Genomic DNA, 13,595 nt, shown 5'->3' with positions numbered 1-13,595 from the left:
TCTGTCCTCTTTCTTCAGATGGTTCCTTGGTTATATGGGACTTTGCTGGGCAAATGGAGTACTGCTTTACTCATTCTCTCCTTCTCAACACTAGTGGACCCAACACTATATATTGTGTGGTCTTTAGTCTCAAAGGGATTGAGAGTGACCTGCATGGAGCACAAAGGCAAGCAATTGACCAGGTACAGAAGTCCCACTGTCATTCTTGTTATTTTAATTGAAATATTATTAACAGACAACTGATAAAGGTTTACAAAGTTCCTGTGTCTTCACTCTTATTTATATGCTTTAGTAAATCAACTTCACTAGTCACAACTAAACATAAGCAACCATAGTAGTATGCTTTTCTAGATTGACATTCGGTGACTTTATCACCGCCATACTTTTTTTTATAAACTATTTAGATCAAAATATAGCTGCTTCTGTAGCATTTTTGAGACTTTTATTAGCTAGAAAATAAAAAAATATTATTTAAGGTGATTAGATGTTGTGGAGATGTTGTGTTTTTTAACAGCAAAATTGTGTATTCAAGAGCGTTGTTCCTATAAAATCCCAGCAGTACAGTATCATCATATGACTGGTGTGGTGGTGATCAGTTATAATGACTGATGACAGTATGTAAAAAAAAAAGGTATTAAATTCTTTGTACATCCTGTCATTAGAGTACTTTATTGTCACCATTGTGACACTGTACTAATCTGGGAGGATCATGAATTTTCTTTTACACTATTATTGCTTATAACAGTGATGATCATTGTTATTCGGAATAGTTTTAGCTATCATGAATGGCTTTCATTTATGATAGCTTGATTACTGTTGTGATCTGAGATGCTAATCACACAGTACAGAGTGCTGTGATTGGCCCTGGTACCATTTGATACCAATCACAGTATCACAATACTAAGCAAAACAGTTATAAATGGAAGCCATTCATGACTGTTTTGCCGACATTCTAATCATGTGATTGCTATGACCAATCATAGCAATCACATGATACCTCAGCAGCTCACAGCGGCCAGGTACCGGTCACAGTGTTCCGCTGGGTACAGCAGACACAGCGGTCACAAAATCACGTCACTGCACGCCCCAGTGGGTGTACCAGTGCACATGCTCATTGCAACATACCACTACTTAGCAGTACATTTACTGTGAGTGGGTCAGTAAGAGGTTAAAGTAGAACTAAAGGCAATTTTTTTATTTTTTTATTTTTGAGAGAGTAAGGGAGGGTTTTAACCCCTATCAGATTTTTTCTGCAATCTGTGTTCCACTGGAGAGATTTCCATTCACTTCCTGTTCCATAGCAAATACAGGAAGATAGAGAAAATCTCCCCAAAATGAGCGAAATGCTTGGCTGGCCCTAGAATTACAAGATCTATCGTGCCCATTGGAAAATTTCCCTTTATTCCTGTTCTAGGGACAACTCATAATATGAGATTTTCTTTTACTTTCACTTTTGATAATAATGGTAAACAGGACAAATAGAGAGGGTGAATCACCCTAATGGGGACACAGACCGCAATAAAAATCTGACAGGTGTTCTAATCCCTCTACACTTTATCCAAAACCACAAAATTGACATTTAAACTTAGTTCTCTGGACTTACACCCCAATAGCCAGTGCTGGCATTTGGATGGAAGATGACATGGTAGCAATTGAAGTAGTAGAGAAATTGACTGCTTTTGGGTTAGACCCGACTGTGACAGTGATTCACACACCAATGGGAGTGTCATTGTTTTGTGCTTATTAGCGAGAGTGGGCTGTCATGCTCATAAGTTTGTGTAGCGCCTACCCCAACTTTTTGGGAGCCTGGTGGTGACTCCCAGAGGCGGGGAGTGCCAACATACTTCCTCAGGGTGTCAGTTACTAGGCATGGTGCGTGATGAACAAGATAGAAAATTGGGTGCCAGGTATTTTTATGCTTGAACAGAGATACGTTTATTTCTCACATCAGGAAAAATGCGGGAGAAAGGGGATAGGGCGCAGGACACCCTTAGTCAAAAATAGTAACAATCAGCAGATAGGCAGACTCCTTAGACAAAAAGGTAAGATAAGGCAGACAGCAGTACAGGAAAAGAACCTTTAAGCTTAACCAACACATCTCTACTTTGTAGAATAGGCTGTCTCCTATGGTAGCTGAACTTAACTCACAGGTGGTGCAGGAACTCTATGGATGATTCCGTCTTGACGCTTTTCATGGGTACCCGGGTCATGCAAGAGTCACCTTTGGTACATCTCAGGTCTCCATCCTTTCCTTCATGCCTTTAGGTAGTGAACAGGCTCTCTTGCAGAACCTTGAGCACATGGTTAGGCCTTAGGCTTTTAGACAGGGGCACCATCAAGACGTTCCGCTCCATTTTGCTCTGTACGAAAAAAATTTGTATATCTTAATTCGTGTACAAAATTAAATTCGGATTCGTACGAAATACGAATTTACGTTAGATTCGTAAACTTTTAGTTAAATAATGAAAGTTCGTTATGATGAATTTATCATTATGAGGGGCTCACACTATCCCTGTGCTGTGCTGACTTCTTGGGTTTTTAACCTTTAGTTTCGTTAATTTTTTCAAAAAAAATAACGAAAGTTCATTATGATGAATTTATCATTATGAGGGGTTCACACCATCCCTGTGCTGTGCTGACTTCCTTGAATTGGTGAACCAAACACCAGTCATGTTTCTGTTAATTTGGATCTAAAATTTGTTAATGAAATTTCGTATTTCATATGAAATTCGTAAGCATAGAAATTTCCATAGGGTTCCCACCATCCCTGTGCTGACTTCCTGGGGTTTTAACTTTTAGATTCATGAACTTTTCGTAACAATTACGAATTTTTGTTATGATGAATTTATCATTATGAGGGGTTCCCACCATTCCTGTGCTGTGCTGACTTCCTGGGTTTTTAACTTTTAGGTTCGTTAACTTTTCGTTAATTACGAAATTTCGTTATGAATTTGGATCCAAAATTCGTAAACGAAATTCGTTCTGAATTCGTATGCATAAAAATTTGTATTTCGGATTCATACGAATTTTCGTTTCCTATGAAACTAACCGCACATGTCTACAGGCTTTAGGTCTACCCAGCAGGAGCTGTTTCACACATCCCACCCAGACTGCAGCCTGGGCAGGGAAGACCCCAATCACCTGTATCCAAATAAATACTTTTTCCCAGCATTCATAGCAGCCAGTCTGATTGGTTGAGAAAAGTATGTTTATTCATAAACTGAATTCACTGTAGCTCATCAAATTAATGTCAAAGGCAACAGTGCTACCTACTGACAAAAAGGAGAAGCCACAGCTAAACAGGATGAGGAAGGAAGCCATTTGACCACTAAACACTACAAATTAGCCAGGCTGGCTACCATCCAGCACAACTAAATTTTCCTGTATCCCTGTTTTGGGACAAGGGTGTTAAATTTTTTATACTTATTGTTGCATAAACATAGTTGCATGCTATGTTGAGATGCTCATTTTCATGTTTTTTAATTAGGTCTCTAAACAATTTAGCGTCACCGCTGCCGATATGTCAATTTGTAAATTTGTTGGATATAATTCTTATTAAAATGTACTTCTTTTTAATACTGTCACTGTTTCTAATATCTTTTTGCATATGTTCTCTTTTAAATTCTCTATTAGATGATTTTCTGGCTGCGGTTCCTGAGCTTAGCCTATAACCCTGACTCTTTGCCACATGTTATACTCATAGGAAGCCACTTAGACACCCTGCCTGAAGAAAACCACATGCTGATAGGTAAGAAAAATGAGAACCTGTATGAAAAACTTCAGTTTACTAAGGGGTTAATTTACTAAAGCTAGAGCAGGCATGTCCAATCGCCGCCCGCGGTCCAGTTTTAAGCAGTTATCTAAACCGGTCTCTCTCAACCAGTGTGCCATGGGATCAGGGCTGTCAGATGAGCCTGATCTCAGCACTGTGAGAAGCTCAGTCAGCTTCAAAAGTGAAAGTAAAGTGCAGAGGAGTGTGCTGTGCTCTCTGCTTCCCCCTACAGTGCAGTAACCGGCTGAATGAGGAAGCTGGAAAGGTATAGTACTGTGCTAAAAGCTAGATTAGTGTTAAAAGGGCTTTATTCATGTGTCTGTATGTCTGTATGTATGTGTGTGTGCATGTGTGTGTGTGTTGTATGTCTGTATTTATGTGGGTGTGCATGTGTCTGTCTGTATGTATGTCTGTATGTATGTGTCTGTATGTGTGTGCATGTGTCTGTCTGTATGTGTATGTATGTCTGTATGTATGTGTCTGTATGTGTGTGCATGTACGTCTATGCATGTCTGTATGTGTGTGCATGTGTGTCTGTATGTATATGTATGCATGTGTCTGTATGTATGTCTGTATGTATGTGTGTGCACGCATGTGACTGTATGTATGTCTGTATGTATGTGTGTGCATGTGTCTGTATGTATGTCTGCGTATGCATGTGTCTATATAAGTGTGCATGTGTATGCATGTATCTGCATGTGTCTGCGTGTGTGCATGTGTGTACATGTGTCTGTATGCATGTGTATGCATGTGTGTGCATGTATGTCTGTATGTATGTGTATGAACGTGTCTGTATGTGTATGTATGTCTGTATGTATGTGTGTGTGCACATGTGTCTATATGTATGTGTATGCATGTGTCTGTATGTGTGTGCATTTGTCTGCATGTATGTGTGTGCATGTGTCTGTATGTATGTCTGTATGTATGCGTATACATGTGCCTGTATGCGTATGCATGTGTCTGTATGCGTATGCATGTGTCTGTATGTGTATGCATGTGTCTGCATGTGTCTGTATGTGTGTGCATGTGTCTGTATGTATGTCTGTATGTATGTGTCTGTATGTGTGTGCGCATGTGTCTGTATGTATGTCTGTGTGTATGTATGTATGTATGTATGTCTGTCTGTGTGCATTTGTCTGTATGTGTGTGTGTATGTGTGTGTGCATGTGTCTGTGTGTATGTATGTGTGTATGTTACTTTTGACCCGGACCCCCCCCCCATTCTTGTACCATCAGAACTGCTTTTGTAGGGCTTGTGTGTGATAGCAGCCAGTACTGCTGCTCCTCTGAAAAGCAATCCATGCACAGATCGCTTTTCAGAGAAGCCCATAAATACAGCATCACTATACCGCAACTGTGCAATCCACACAGTTGCAGTGGCAGTGCAGGCCCATTTAACCTGGGTATACTTCCATCTGCAGCCACAACATGTGTGCACCCCCAACTGCTCCCTCTGCAGCTAAAGGGGTAGAAGTTTGGGTGGTAAAAACAGCTTAATAATGTGGTTTTACTGCCCCTCTAACCTGACATGTGAACAAGCCCTTGGTTCACATCTGCGTGGCTGCGTGTTGCTTGTAGGGCAGCCCATTCATTTCAATGGGCTTCCCTACCCACAAAAATGCAAAAACATTTAATTGCACTGCACCAAAAGCACCCCACGTTTTCCGAAGTGTGGGGTACCATTAAGAATTAATGGTACCCCTAAAGAGCAGAGGGGTGTCGGGAACGAGCGCGACAAAGACAAGAGAATTCTTGTTGGCCAGTGTATTAGTGCTCAAACAAATTTTACTAAAGGCAAAAAGGAGACCCAGGCCACACCTATAGTCCTGGGTCACCCCTACAGAGGCAGAGGAAGATATAAAAAATCACCTAGGTTGGGAAAAAGGATGAGTATCAGATTGTAGGTCCACAAAAAAAGCAATGTATCCACAGTAATAACAAAAGGGAAAAGAGGAAAAAAGGGGGAGAAAGTAGGGGGAAGATGAGGGAGGGAAAATGAGTGGGATCTGCAAATCCCATGAAACAGATTCCAACCATTAGACATGTGCACTGACAAAAAATTTGTTTTTTAACTTTTTTTGGAAATTGGAAATTCGAAAATCCGAAAACTCGGATTTTCAAAATCCCGAATTTCGGAATTTTCCGAATTTCAAGCTACAGAATTTCCGAATGTTCAAATTTTCGAATTTCTGAATTTTCTAATTCTGAATTTTTGAATTCCAAATTCCCAGATTTTCGGAATTCAAAAATTTGGAAATTAAGAAATTCTAAAATTTGAAAATCTTAAAAATTGAAAGAAAATCAGTAAAATTCTAAATAATAACTTACTAATAATAAATTTGGTTGTTTGTGAACATAACGAATACAAATTAATCAGAGGTTACAAATTATTCCAAATAATGCCGCATCTAAACAAATGGAATAGAACAAATTAATAATAATAATAAAAAAGGTTTTATTATTATTATTGTTATTTATTATTATTAGATTTTTACACTCCATTCGTTTAGATATGGCATTCGTTATTTCAGATAATTCGTTAAACTATGTTCACTAATTCAAAATTTTAAAGGAAATTCCAATAGCTATAATTTATTATTAGTTAGTTAGTATTTCAGATTTTCAGGTTTTTGAATTTTCCGATTACATTCTTTTGAATGTTCAGATTTTCACTCTTATTTTTTTATATATTATAAATTGATATATTTGGAAATTCAAAATTCGGAAATTAAAGAATTTGTCAAGATTTGTTAAACTAATTTGGAACTAAACAAATTGGACATGTCTACCAACCATATAAATAGCCCTGGGGGTTGTACTAAACTCCAATAAAGGAATTCCTAAACTATGAGGATGAGATAAGGTCCACCAAGTAAAATCATGTGTTCCCAGGTAGCAGCAATGTTTTCCGTGGTGTATAAATCCAGAATTTTCAAGAACCACATAGTCAAAGACAGCGAAGGTTGTTTCCATTTGAGTGGGATACATGCTTTTGCTGGATTGATCATGTGAATCAAAAGGACGTTTTTGTATTGTTTTCTTGATAAGTAATTTAGATGCAGTAGGAACGCAGCAGGGTTGTTCCCCAGGTCAACATCGGTAAGCTTTTTAGTATAGGCCTGTACACCACTCGAGAAACTTTTAAGAGTAGGACATTCCCAAGTTATGTGTAGGAATGTACATTCTTCTTTTCACATTGCCAACAAACTGAAGGGACCTATGGATAAAAAAATTTCACGGGTCTGTACCATCGAGAGAGACGTTTAAAGCCCAAATCTTGAATCCTATTGGCAATAGATGACTTGTGGGAAAAGTAAAGAATATTGTCACATTGTTCAGGTGTGAAAGAGATTTCCAGGTCAACAGAAGCGGTGGGACATACCGTAATCGGTAGGCAGTTGGTTCAATGTACTCCGATTTAATGTGCGATGCCAATACCCTTCTCATCTCCCCAGCGGGGACACATACTGTACATAGCCTAAAACAGTTTTTCGCTGGAGTTGAACTTTAACTAGCAGCCAAATTATTATTTATTGAAATGCTATTGTCTTGAATATCATGCAAACCATGTTAAAGTAAGGGATTGACAAATCCAGTGTGAAGTCTGTGAACCCCAAACTTAGAGCCTAACCTCATTGAGTCTATGGGAACTGAATCATGTTATTTGGGCCATTTTCAAGAGTAATAGGCACACTATTATTGAAAAAAAGAACACAGGGAGCTGGAAACTGCCATGGTAGGCATGTACCAATGCAAAAAGAAATAAAAAATACTATTTATCGGGGAGAGGGTCTGTACATGTGGCTTAAAGGTCAAAATATGGTCAAACGGTAAAAATACAGTAATCTTTTGAATAACAAGCTTATCAAATGCATTAAAGCTGCGTGTGGTTTACAATGTAGTCCTGACAGTACACATTAAAATAAAATTGAAATGTTGTTGCATTCCCCTCAAAATTCCAATTGGATCCTTGACCCCCATCCCCATCCCTTTTTCTTGTACTAGACCAGGCCACTTGTCTTTCAATATTGAGTAGGGCATTTTTCAAGGGGGGTGGCAAAGCCCAGTGTTGAGGGACAAGGGCCTCTGCTTTGCACCTAATGCCTCAAGAAGAAAGTCTTAAAGACACATGAGATTGCTATAATAGGTTTGTCCATGAAAAGTTGTTCAGGGAAAATAATGTCACAGATGTCCTTTAGTTATAATTTCAAAAAATGCTTTGTCTGCCAAATCATGAAGTTTGAAAATGGTTCTTAAAGTTCCTGCTCAGTAATATCTACTTTTATGTTATCTGATGAAGTAGGAGCATACCTAGTGAGAGTTGCAGAGCCCAGATTGTTATATTAGTTTTACATGACAAGTTACTGGAAAATACCCAGACAGTTATTTCAAACATTTTGGTGAATTCCTTTACAGCACAACGCTTTTACGGAAATGTGATGAAAAGAGAGACAGAGCTGTTCAATTGTTTTCAGAAACAGTTTTTCCCAATAAACTGTAAAAAGAAGACAGATGTGGAGCCCATCAAAGACGTCCTGGAAATAATTGTTGCAAAAACGAAACAGGTAATCACATCTGTAAGCAATGCATATCTGTTGCCCCAAGATTATAGGGCCTAGTTTTTCAAGGATTCATCTGCATCTCAATTAAACTGTGAACACAGGGAGATGCATTTACCAGTTCATGGGTACCGGTCATATGGTAGCAAATGACATAAAAGTGCAAAACAGGGAGATGCAGACCGTCACTATACTTTTTGTAGTTATGAAGGTATTTTTTTTACATTTTGTATATTTGCATTTATGTATGTATAGTTTCAAGTTTAAGTTTAGTTTATATATTTAAAGTGGATAATGTAATTTAATGAACATTGACCTTTTCAGACATTGTGTGACTTTTAAGCCAGCCATAGATGGATTGAATCTTGGCTGGCTCAGCAGGGACTGAATTTATGGGTAGGCTGGTTGTACTAAAATCAATCCATTGATCAACTTGGCTGTTGGATATAGCCCCAGGCAGGGATCATTCTGTTCTGCCAGTGGTGAAGGCTCCCTAACTGCAGAACAAAATAGTGCTGCCAGAGCGATTCCCCCATCAACACAGATTATAAATGTGTATCAGCTATATAATGTTCAGGTACCATCTAAACTTCTATTCATATATACACTCATATACAACTTAACAAGCAGTATCGTGGATTGCGATACTAGACAGAGAGACCAGAGCCTTTCACATTTTTTGGCCATCCTTGAGCCTCATATATTAACTTATATACTGTATAGGGATTACTTGAGGTCAACAGCTCTGAGCCATTGAGCAAGGGTAGGAGGATTGTGTGATTTTTTTTTAATGAATCGGTATAGTCTTTTTGACATAAAAGAGTTTTATGCAGTTAGGTAAATCAAAGTCCTCCAAATACCCCAACAGACAGCTACATGAGTTGCATATCTTAGGTGTTTGAAGGACGGAGCTCCTGAAGTCTGTATCAGCCAACCAAAAGTAATATAACAGGGCATTCCTGGACCATGTAGTAAAATGTGCCCTTTTCAGATGGGCATTTAGGGCAAAGGGGGGGGAGGATTGTTTAGCCATTGTATCGTTTCCAGTGAGAATTAATTTGCGTAAGCATTTTAGTTTTGTACTGGAGTAGTGAGGAATACTGTGACTTGGCTGAGAAAACAAATCCTCTAACTTGGTAACCTGGAAATATACATTAGTTACAGTTTGTAATCTTTAGTTTAAGCATTATCAGTGTGCACTGGCTTTATATTACTTTTACTATCAAGAGTAAAAATCTTGCTTGTGTTCTAAGAAGGGAAAATAAGGCAGTTGATCCACAGGAAGGCAAAAAAATGCTTCAGGCATTGATAAAGTAATAAATGTTCAGATACGAGATATTGTATGTTTGGAAAATTATTAACAAATAACTTTTAACAATTAACAAATTTGCTTAACAAGAAACTGGTACTAAGACAAATACAAAAGCCGCTATTTCTGGCCTTCCGCTAAAAAAGACAGTTGCCTGGTTACTCCCGGATTCAGAGTTTTCTGAGTCATTGACTTGTCAGAAGTATGCAGAACGTCAGAAGTTCAGAACTCCTGTTCTGCATACTTGTCCACGTTCCTTGACAGTATAGAAAATATTGAAACTATTGAGATTACCAAGATAGCCAGCATATTTAGAGACAGGTCAGAACTTCTGTAAGAATTAATGGATAATTTTTGCTGCAACCTACCCCCCCCCCCCCCCCCCCCCACCCCTGCACATCCCCCTTGCAGACCTTTACAGCCCCAGTATACTTCCTTTATCCCCTCATACCTCTGCATTCCTCAGAATCCTCTTTATTCCCAAGTAGTCCTCTGTGCCCCCAGCAAGCCTTTGCACCCTCTGCACACCTCTTCACCTTTACATACACCTCTGCACCCCCAGCATGTCTTTGTAAATCCCAGCAGGCCTCTACAATCCCAGCACACTTCCGTACCCCTTGTAAACCCCTGAAACCCCCCAGAATCTTCTATATCTTGCAGTACGCCTCCGTACTCACAGCACCCATCTGCACCCCCCAGCACATGTACTCCACTGCACCCCCACATCCCTAACACACCTCTGTACCCACATGTACACATATATCTCCCCCCCCCCCCTCCACACACACAACTCTGCATTTTCAGTATCCTTTGTACTCCACGCCCTCCCCTCCTTCCCGCAGAAATAAGCTCTCTGCAGTCTATGTAAAGAGGATCTGCTGTCACCCTATGGTCACTCTCCTATGCTGCACTATTGGTCCACACCTCTGTAGTGCCAGACATCTCCTTTTACACCTCCAACCAGCAGGTCACACTATAGGGGGAGGCAGGGATGTTTGAAGGAATTTGGTGGCACCAAGCAAAATTGACATGGAGACCCCCCCCCCCCGTATGCACGCACGCAAAGCCTACAGGAATCACAGCATAGCGATACAGTTTAAGTTCACCAACACTTTATATAAATAAAAAAGGTTTACAGTGCAAATACTGCTGTTGCATATAATGTGCATAAAATTTGAACATTTTCAACATTTGAACATTTACAAAAAAATACCATTGTACCATAAAATCAAATATACATTAAAAAAGTGCACAATAACTAAATCCAACATACTTAAGACACGCGCGCTCACACACACTCTCACATTTTTCACTTCACACAAACGTGCAAATTATCTAAAACTGCTATTTGCGAGCCTTGTTTTCTGCAAAGGCAATCACAATGTCCTCCATGTCTAAAGACTGGCGAACATCACGTTCAATTGACGTAAGTGCCAGTCCTATATCATAATTCCACTTCATGATGAGCTAATGCTGACAAGCAAGTGCGTGTAGACAGGGAGTAACTAGAGGGTATCAGAAGCAATGAGATTATATATTATATAGATATTGGTCTAACAAATTTCAAACTATTTAGGAGCTATGGCTTCTTTACTACCTTGAAGTGGCCCCTCTGAGCATCATCCCTGAAGATGCTATTTAGCCAGCCATCAAATTCATCAAATTGTTACTAATACGTCTGTTCTTCCTTGCTCGTAAACTTATAGAAGACAGATGGTTGTCTTCATGTCCCCCTACTATGGCACAATTGTGAAATGCAGTTAACACTATATTGGAGAGAGAAACTTATCTACCAGCATAGGGGCTCTCCAAAAAAATTCCAAAAAGTGCGGTTTCCTTGTCAACCTCCTTGTTGACATCTCCAGCATCTCTTCTCTGGACTAGTAGCAGGAGTCGGGACCCATATAGTCCTCTACAACACATACATCTGTGTCCATAGGTTTGTTATATTATGGAACTGCCTTTCTTTTTTGCTCTCCTCATTAGATATCATTAGATATACTTTGTCCACTGTACAAGATGTTTATCCCTTATCCATTATATGCCCAGCCATATGGGTGCTTTAAGACCTCATTGTTTCCAAGGTTCCATGTTGGTGTGTACCAGTGTACGTAACCCTGCTATTTTAGTTGTTCCACTCTGGAACAACCAAAATAGCAAGGTTAGAGCCCTTTCACCCTGAGGCGCCCATAGCGTCGGAGGTAAAACATCGATATTTTTACCGCTGACGCTATGGGCGTATTTGCGGCGCATTTCGGCCACTAGCAGGGTGGTTTTACCCCCCGCTAGAGGCTGAGAAAGGGTTAAAGGGTATAGCCGCGCTGTCCCATTGATTTCAATGGGCAGCAGTAGTGAAGGAGTGGTAAACACACCGCTCCTTATCCACTCCAAAGATGCACCTAGCAGGACTTTTTTTACTGTCCTGCTAGCGCAACGCTCCAGTGAGTGAATGTGAAAGCACTTTAAGGGCGGATTGCGCTATATGCTCCAGTGTGAAAAGGGTCTTATGTACACACCAACATGGAAGCATTGTGCCAGTAAACAATGAGGTCTTAAAGTACCCATATGCACCCATAGAGTGTACTGTAGAGTCTTTTCTCTGCTTTGTAAATTTTTGCAAAAAACTTTAATAAATATTACCTAATTCAAAAAAGAAGCAATAAGATGGAAATGGGATGGTAAAGAAAGAAAATGGAAAGAAGGCTATGGTAATTGTTTTTTATTATGGTCAGGAAGCTACCATATTTTTATTACTAAATGGGTCTTGATGACTGCCCCCCCATTACTACCCCCCCGTTTTCTTTTTAACCCCCTTACCTACTGTGTACGGCGAGGCAGGAGATTCAGTTTTCTGTTCCCAGCCGGCCAGACTGAAAGGAAGTGAACACTCAGTGTGTGCACTTCCTGTCAGTCTGGTCGGGAACAGGAAACTGAGTCCCCTGTATTGCGCGGACTGCAGGAGGAAGGAAGAGGAGCTCGGCCATGCTACAGGCTGCAGCTTATAGGAAGCGCCGGCCGGTGGTGCGGCTGGGGCCCCAGGCCAGCTCGGGCCCCAAGCAATTGCTTGTTTTGCCTATCCTGTCATGACGGGCCAGGGGAGAGGGGGAGGGGCAACTGACCCGGGTAGACACAGGCAAGTTCACAAGCCAAGCGACTCACTTGTGTACTAAAGCCGGTGCCTACCAGGGTCAAACTACACCGCTGTATAGTGTGAACTGCTGGCCAGAGGTGTAAAGGGACATGGTGGGTACCTTATAGCTGATCCACACCCCACTGTATAGCAGGTTCGAGTCCTCTCCCCGAGTTCTGCCTCACTCATTCCCAGCACATCTCTGCCACACAGAGAAGAAGCGCAACCTGCTTCATGGGGGAATACAGCTCACAAAAAAATCTGAATCCCTAGCAAGTGACTGAGGATTCAGATTTTATCCCCCCCATCCTTGCGCCCTAAGGCAGCTGCCTAAGCCGCCTTATACTGGCGCTGGCCCTATAAATCATGTAAGAAATGCAATGTCTTTATTATATTTATTTAGAGTTGAAATTATTTAGATTCTACATATTTACAAGAGATATTGTATGTGGAATTATATCTCCAGTTTATTAGTACTTATGAATAACTGTCTACTTTTGTGTTTATTGCCAGGAACCTAAGCCTAAAATATGTCAGCTTGTCATGGAGCATCTGGGCCTGCAGCGGGTAAGTGATGATATGCTTTATGATATTTTATCCACACATGTAATGGATAATCACTCTGTAACATCTATGTCAGGACCCAGGTCTGAACCTGTGACCTCTGTTGTGTCTGGTGATGTCTCTTCTTGCTGAGCCTGGACTAATTAGTGCCTTTTTAAATCCAATCTAGTTATTGTGCATCAAATATGCAAAAGGAAACCACCACTTTGTTTGGTGTGGTAATAGGCAAGTCATGTTTGCACCCTTACTGGTTTACTGCACT

The 13,595-nt window shown here is 40.3% G+C and overlaps 1 protein-coding gene across 1 annotated transcript in view; it reads left to right on the top strand.

The window, feature by feature from the left end:
• The window catches only part of LOC143963745 (death-associated protein kinase 1-like), a 102,746-nt gene that overhangs the window by 65,789 nt on the left and 23,362 nt on the right, over positions 1-13,595 (top strand). The window contains exons 12-15 of the mRNA XM_077473470.1: positions 19-182; positions 3,634-3,748; positions 8,188-8,336; positions 13,283-13,336. Of these exons, the coding sequence (XP_077329596.1) occupies positions 19-182; positions 3,634-3,748; positions 8,188-8,336; positions 13,283-13,336 (482 nt within the window). The remainder of the gene's footprint in view (positions 1-18; positions 183-3,633; positions 3,749-8,187; positions 8,337-13,282; positions 13,337-13,595) is intronic.

Source organism: Lithobates pipiens, unplaced genomic scaffold, assembly GCF_037356315.1.
Source record: "Lithobates pipiens isolate NorthernLeopardFrog02 unplaced genomic scaffold, aLitPip1_a1.2 Scaffold_8, whole genome shotgun sequence".
Lineage (NCBI taxonomy): Eukaryota > Metazoa > Chordata > Amphibia > Anura > Ranidae > Lithobates > Lithobates pipiens.
Note: the sequence above shows the minus strand (reverse complement) of the source record. Positions and strands in the feature narration are given on the sequence as shown.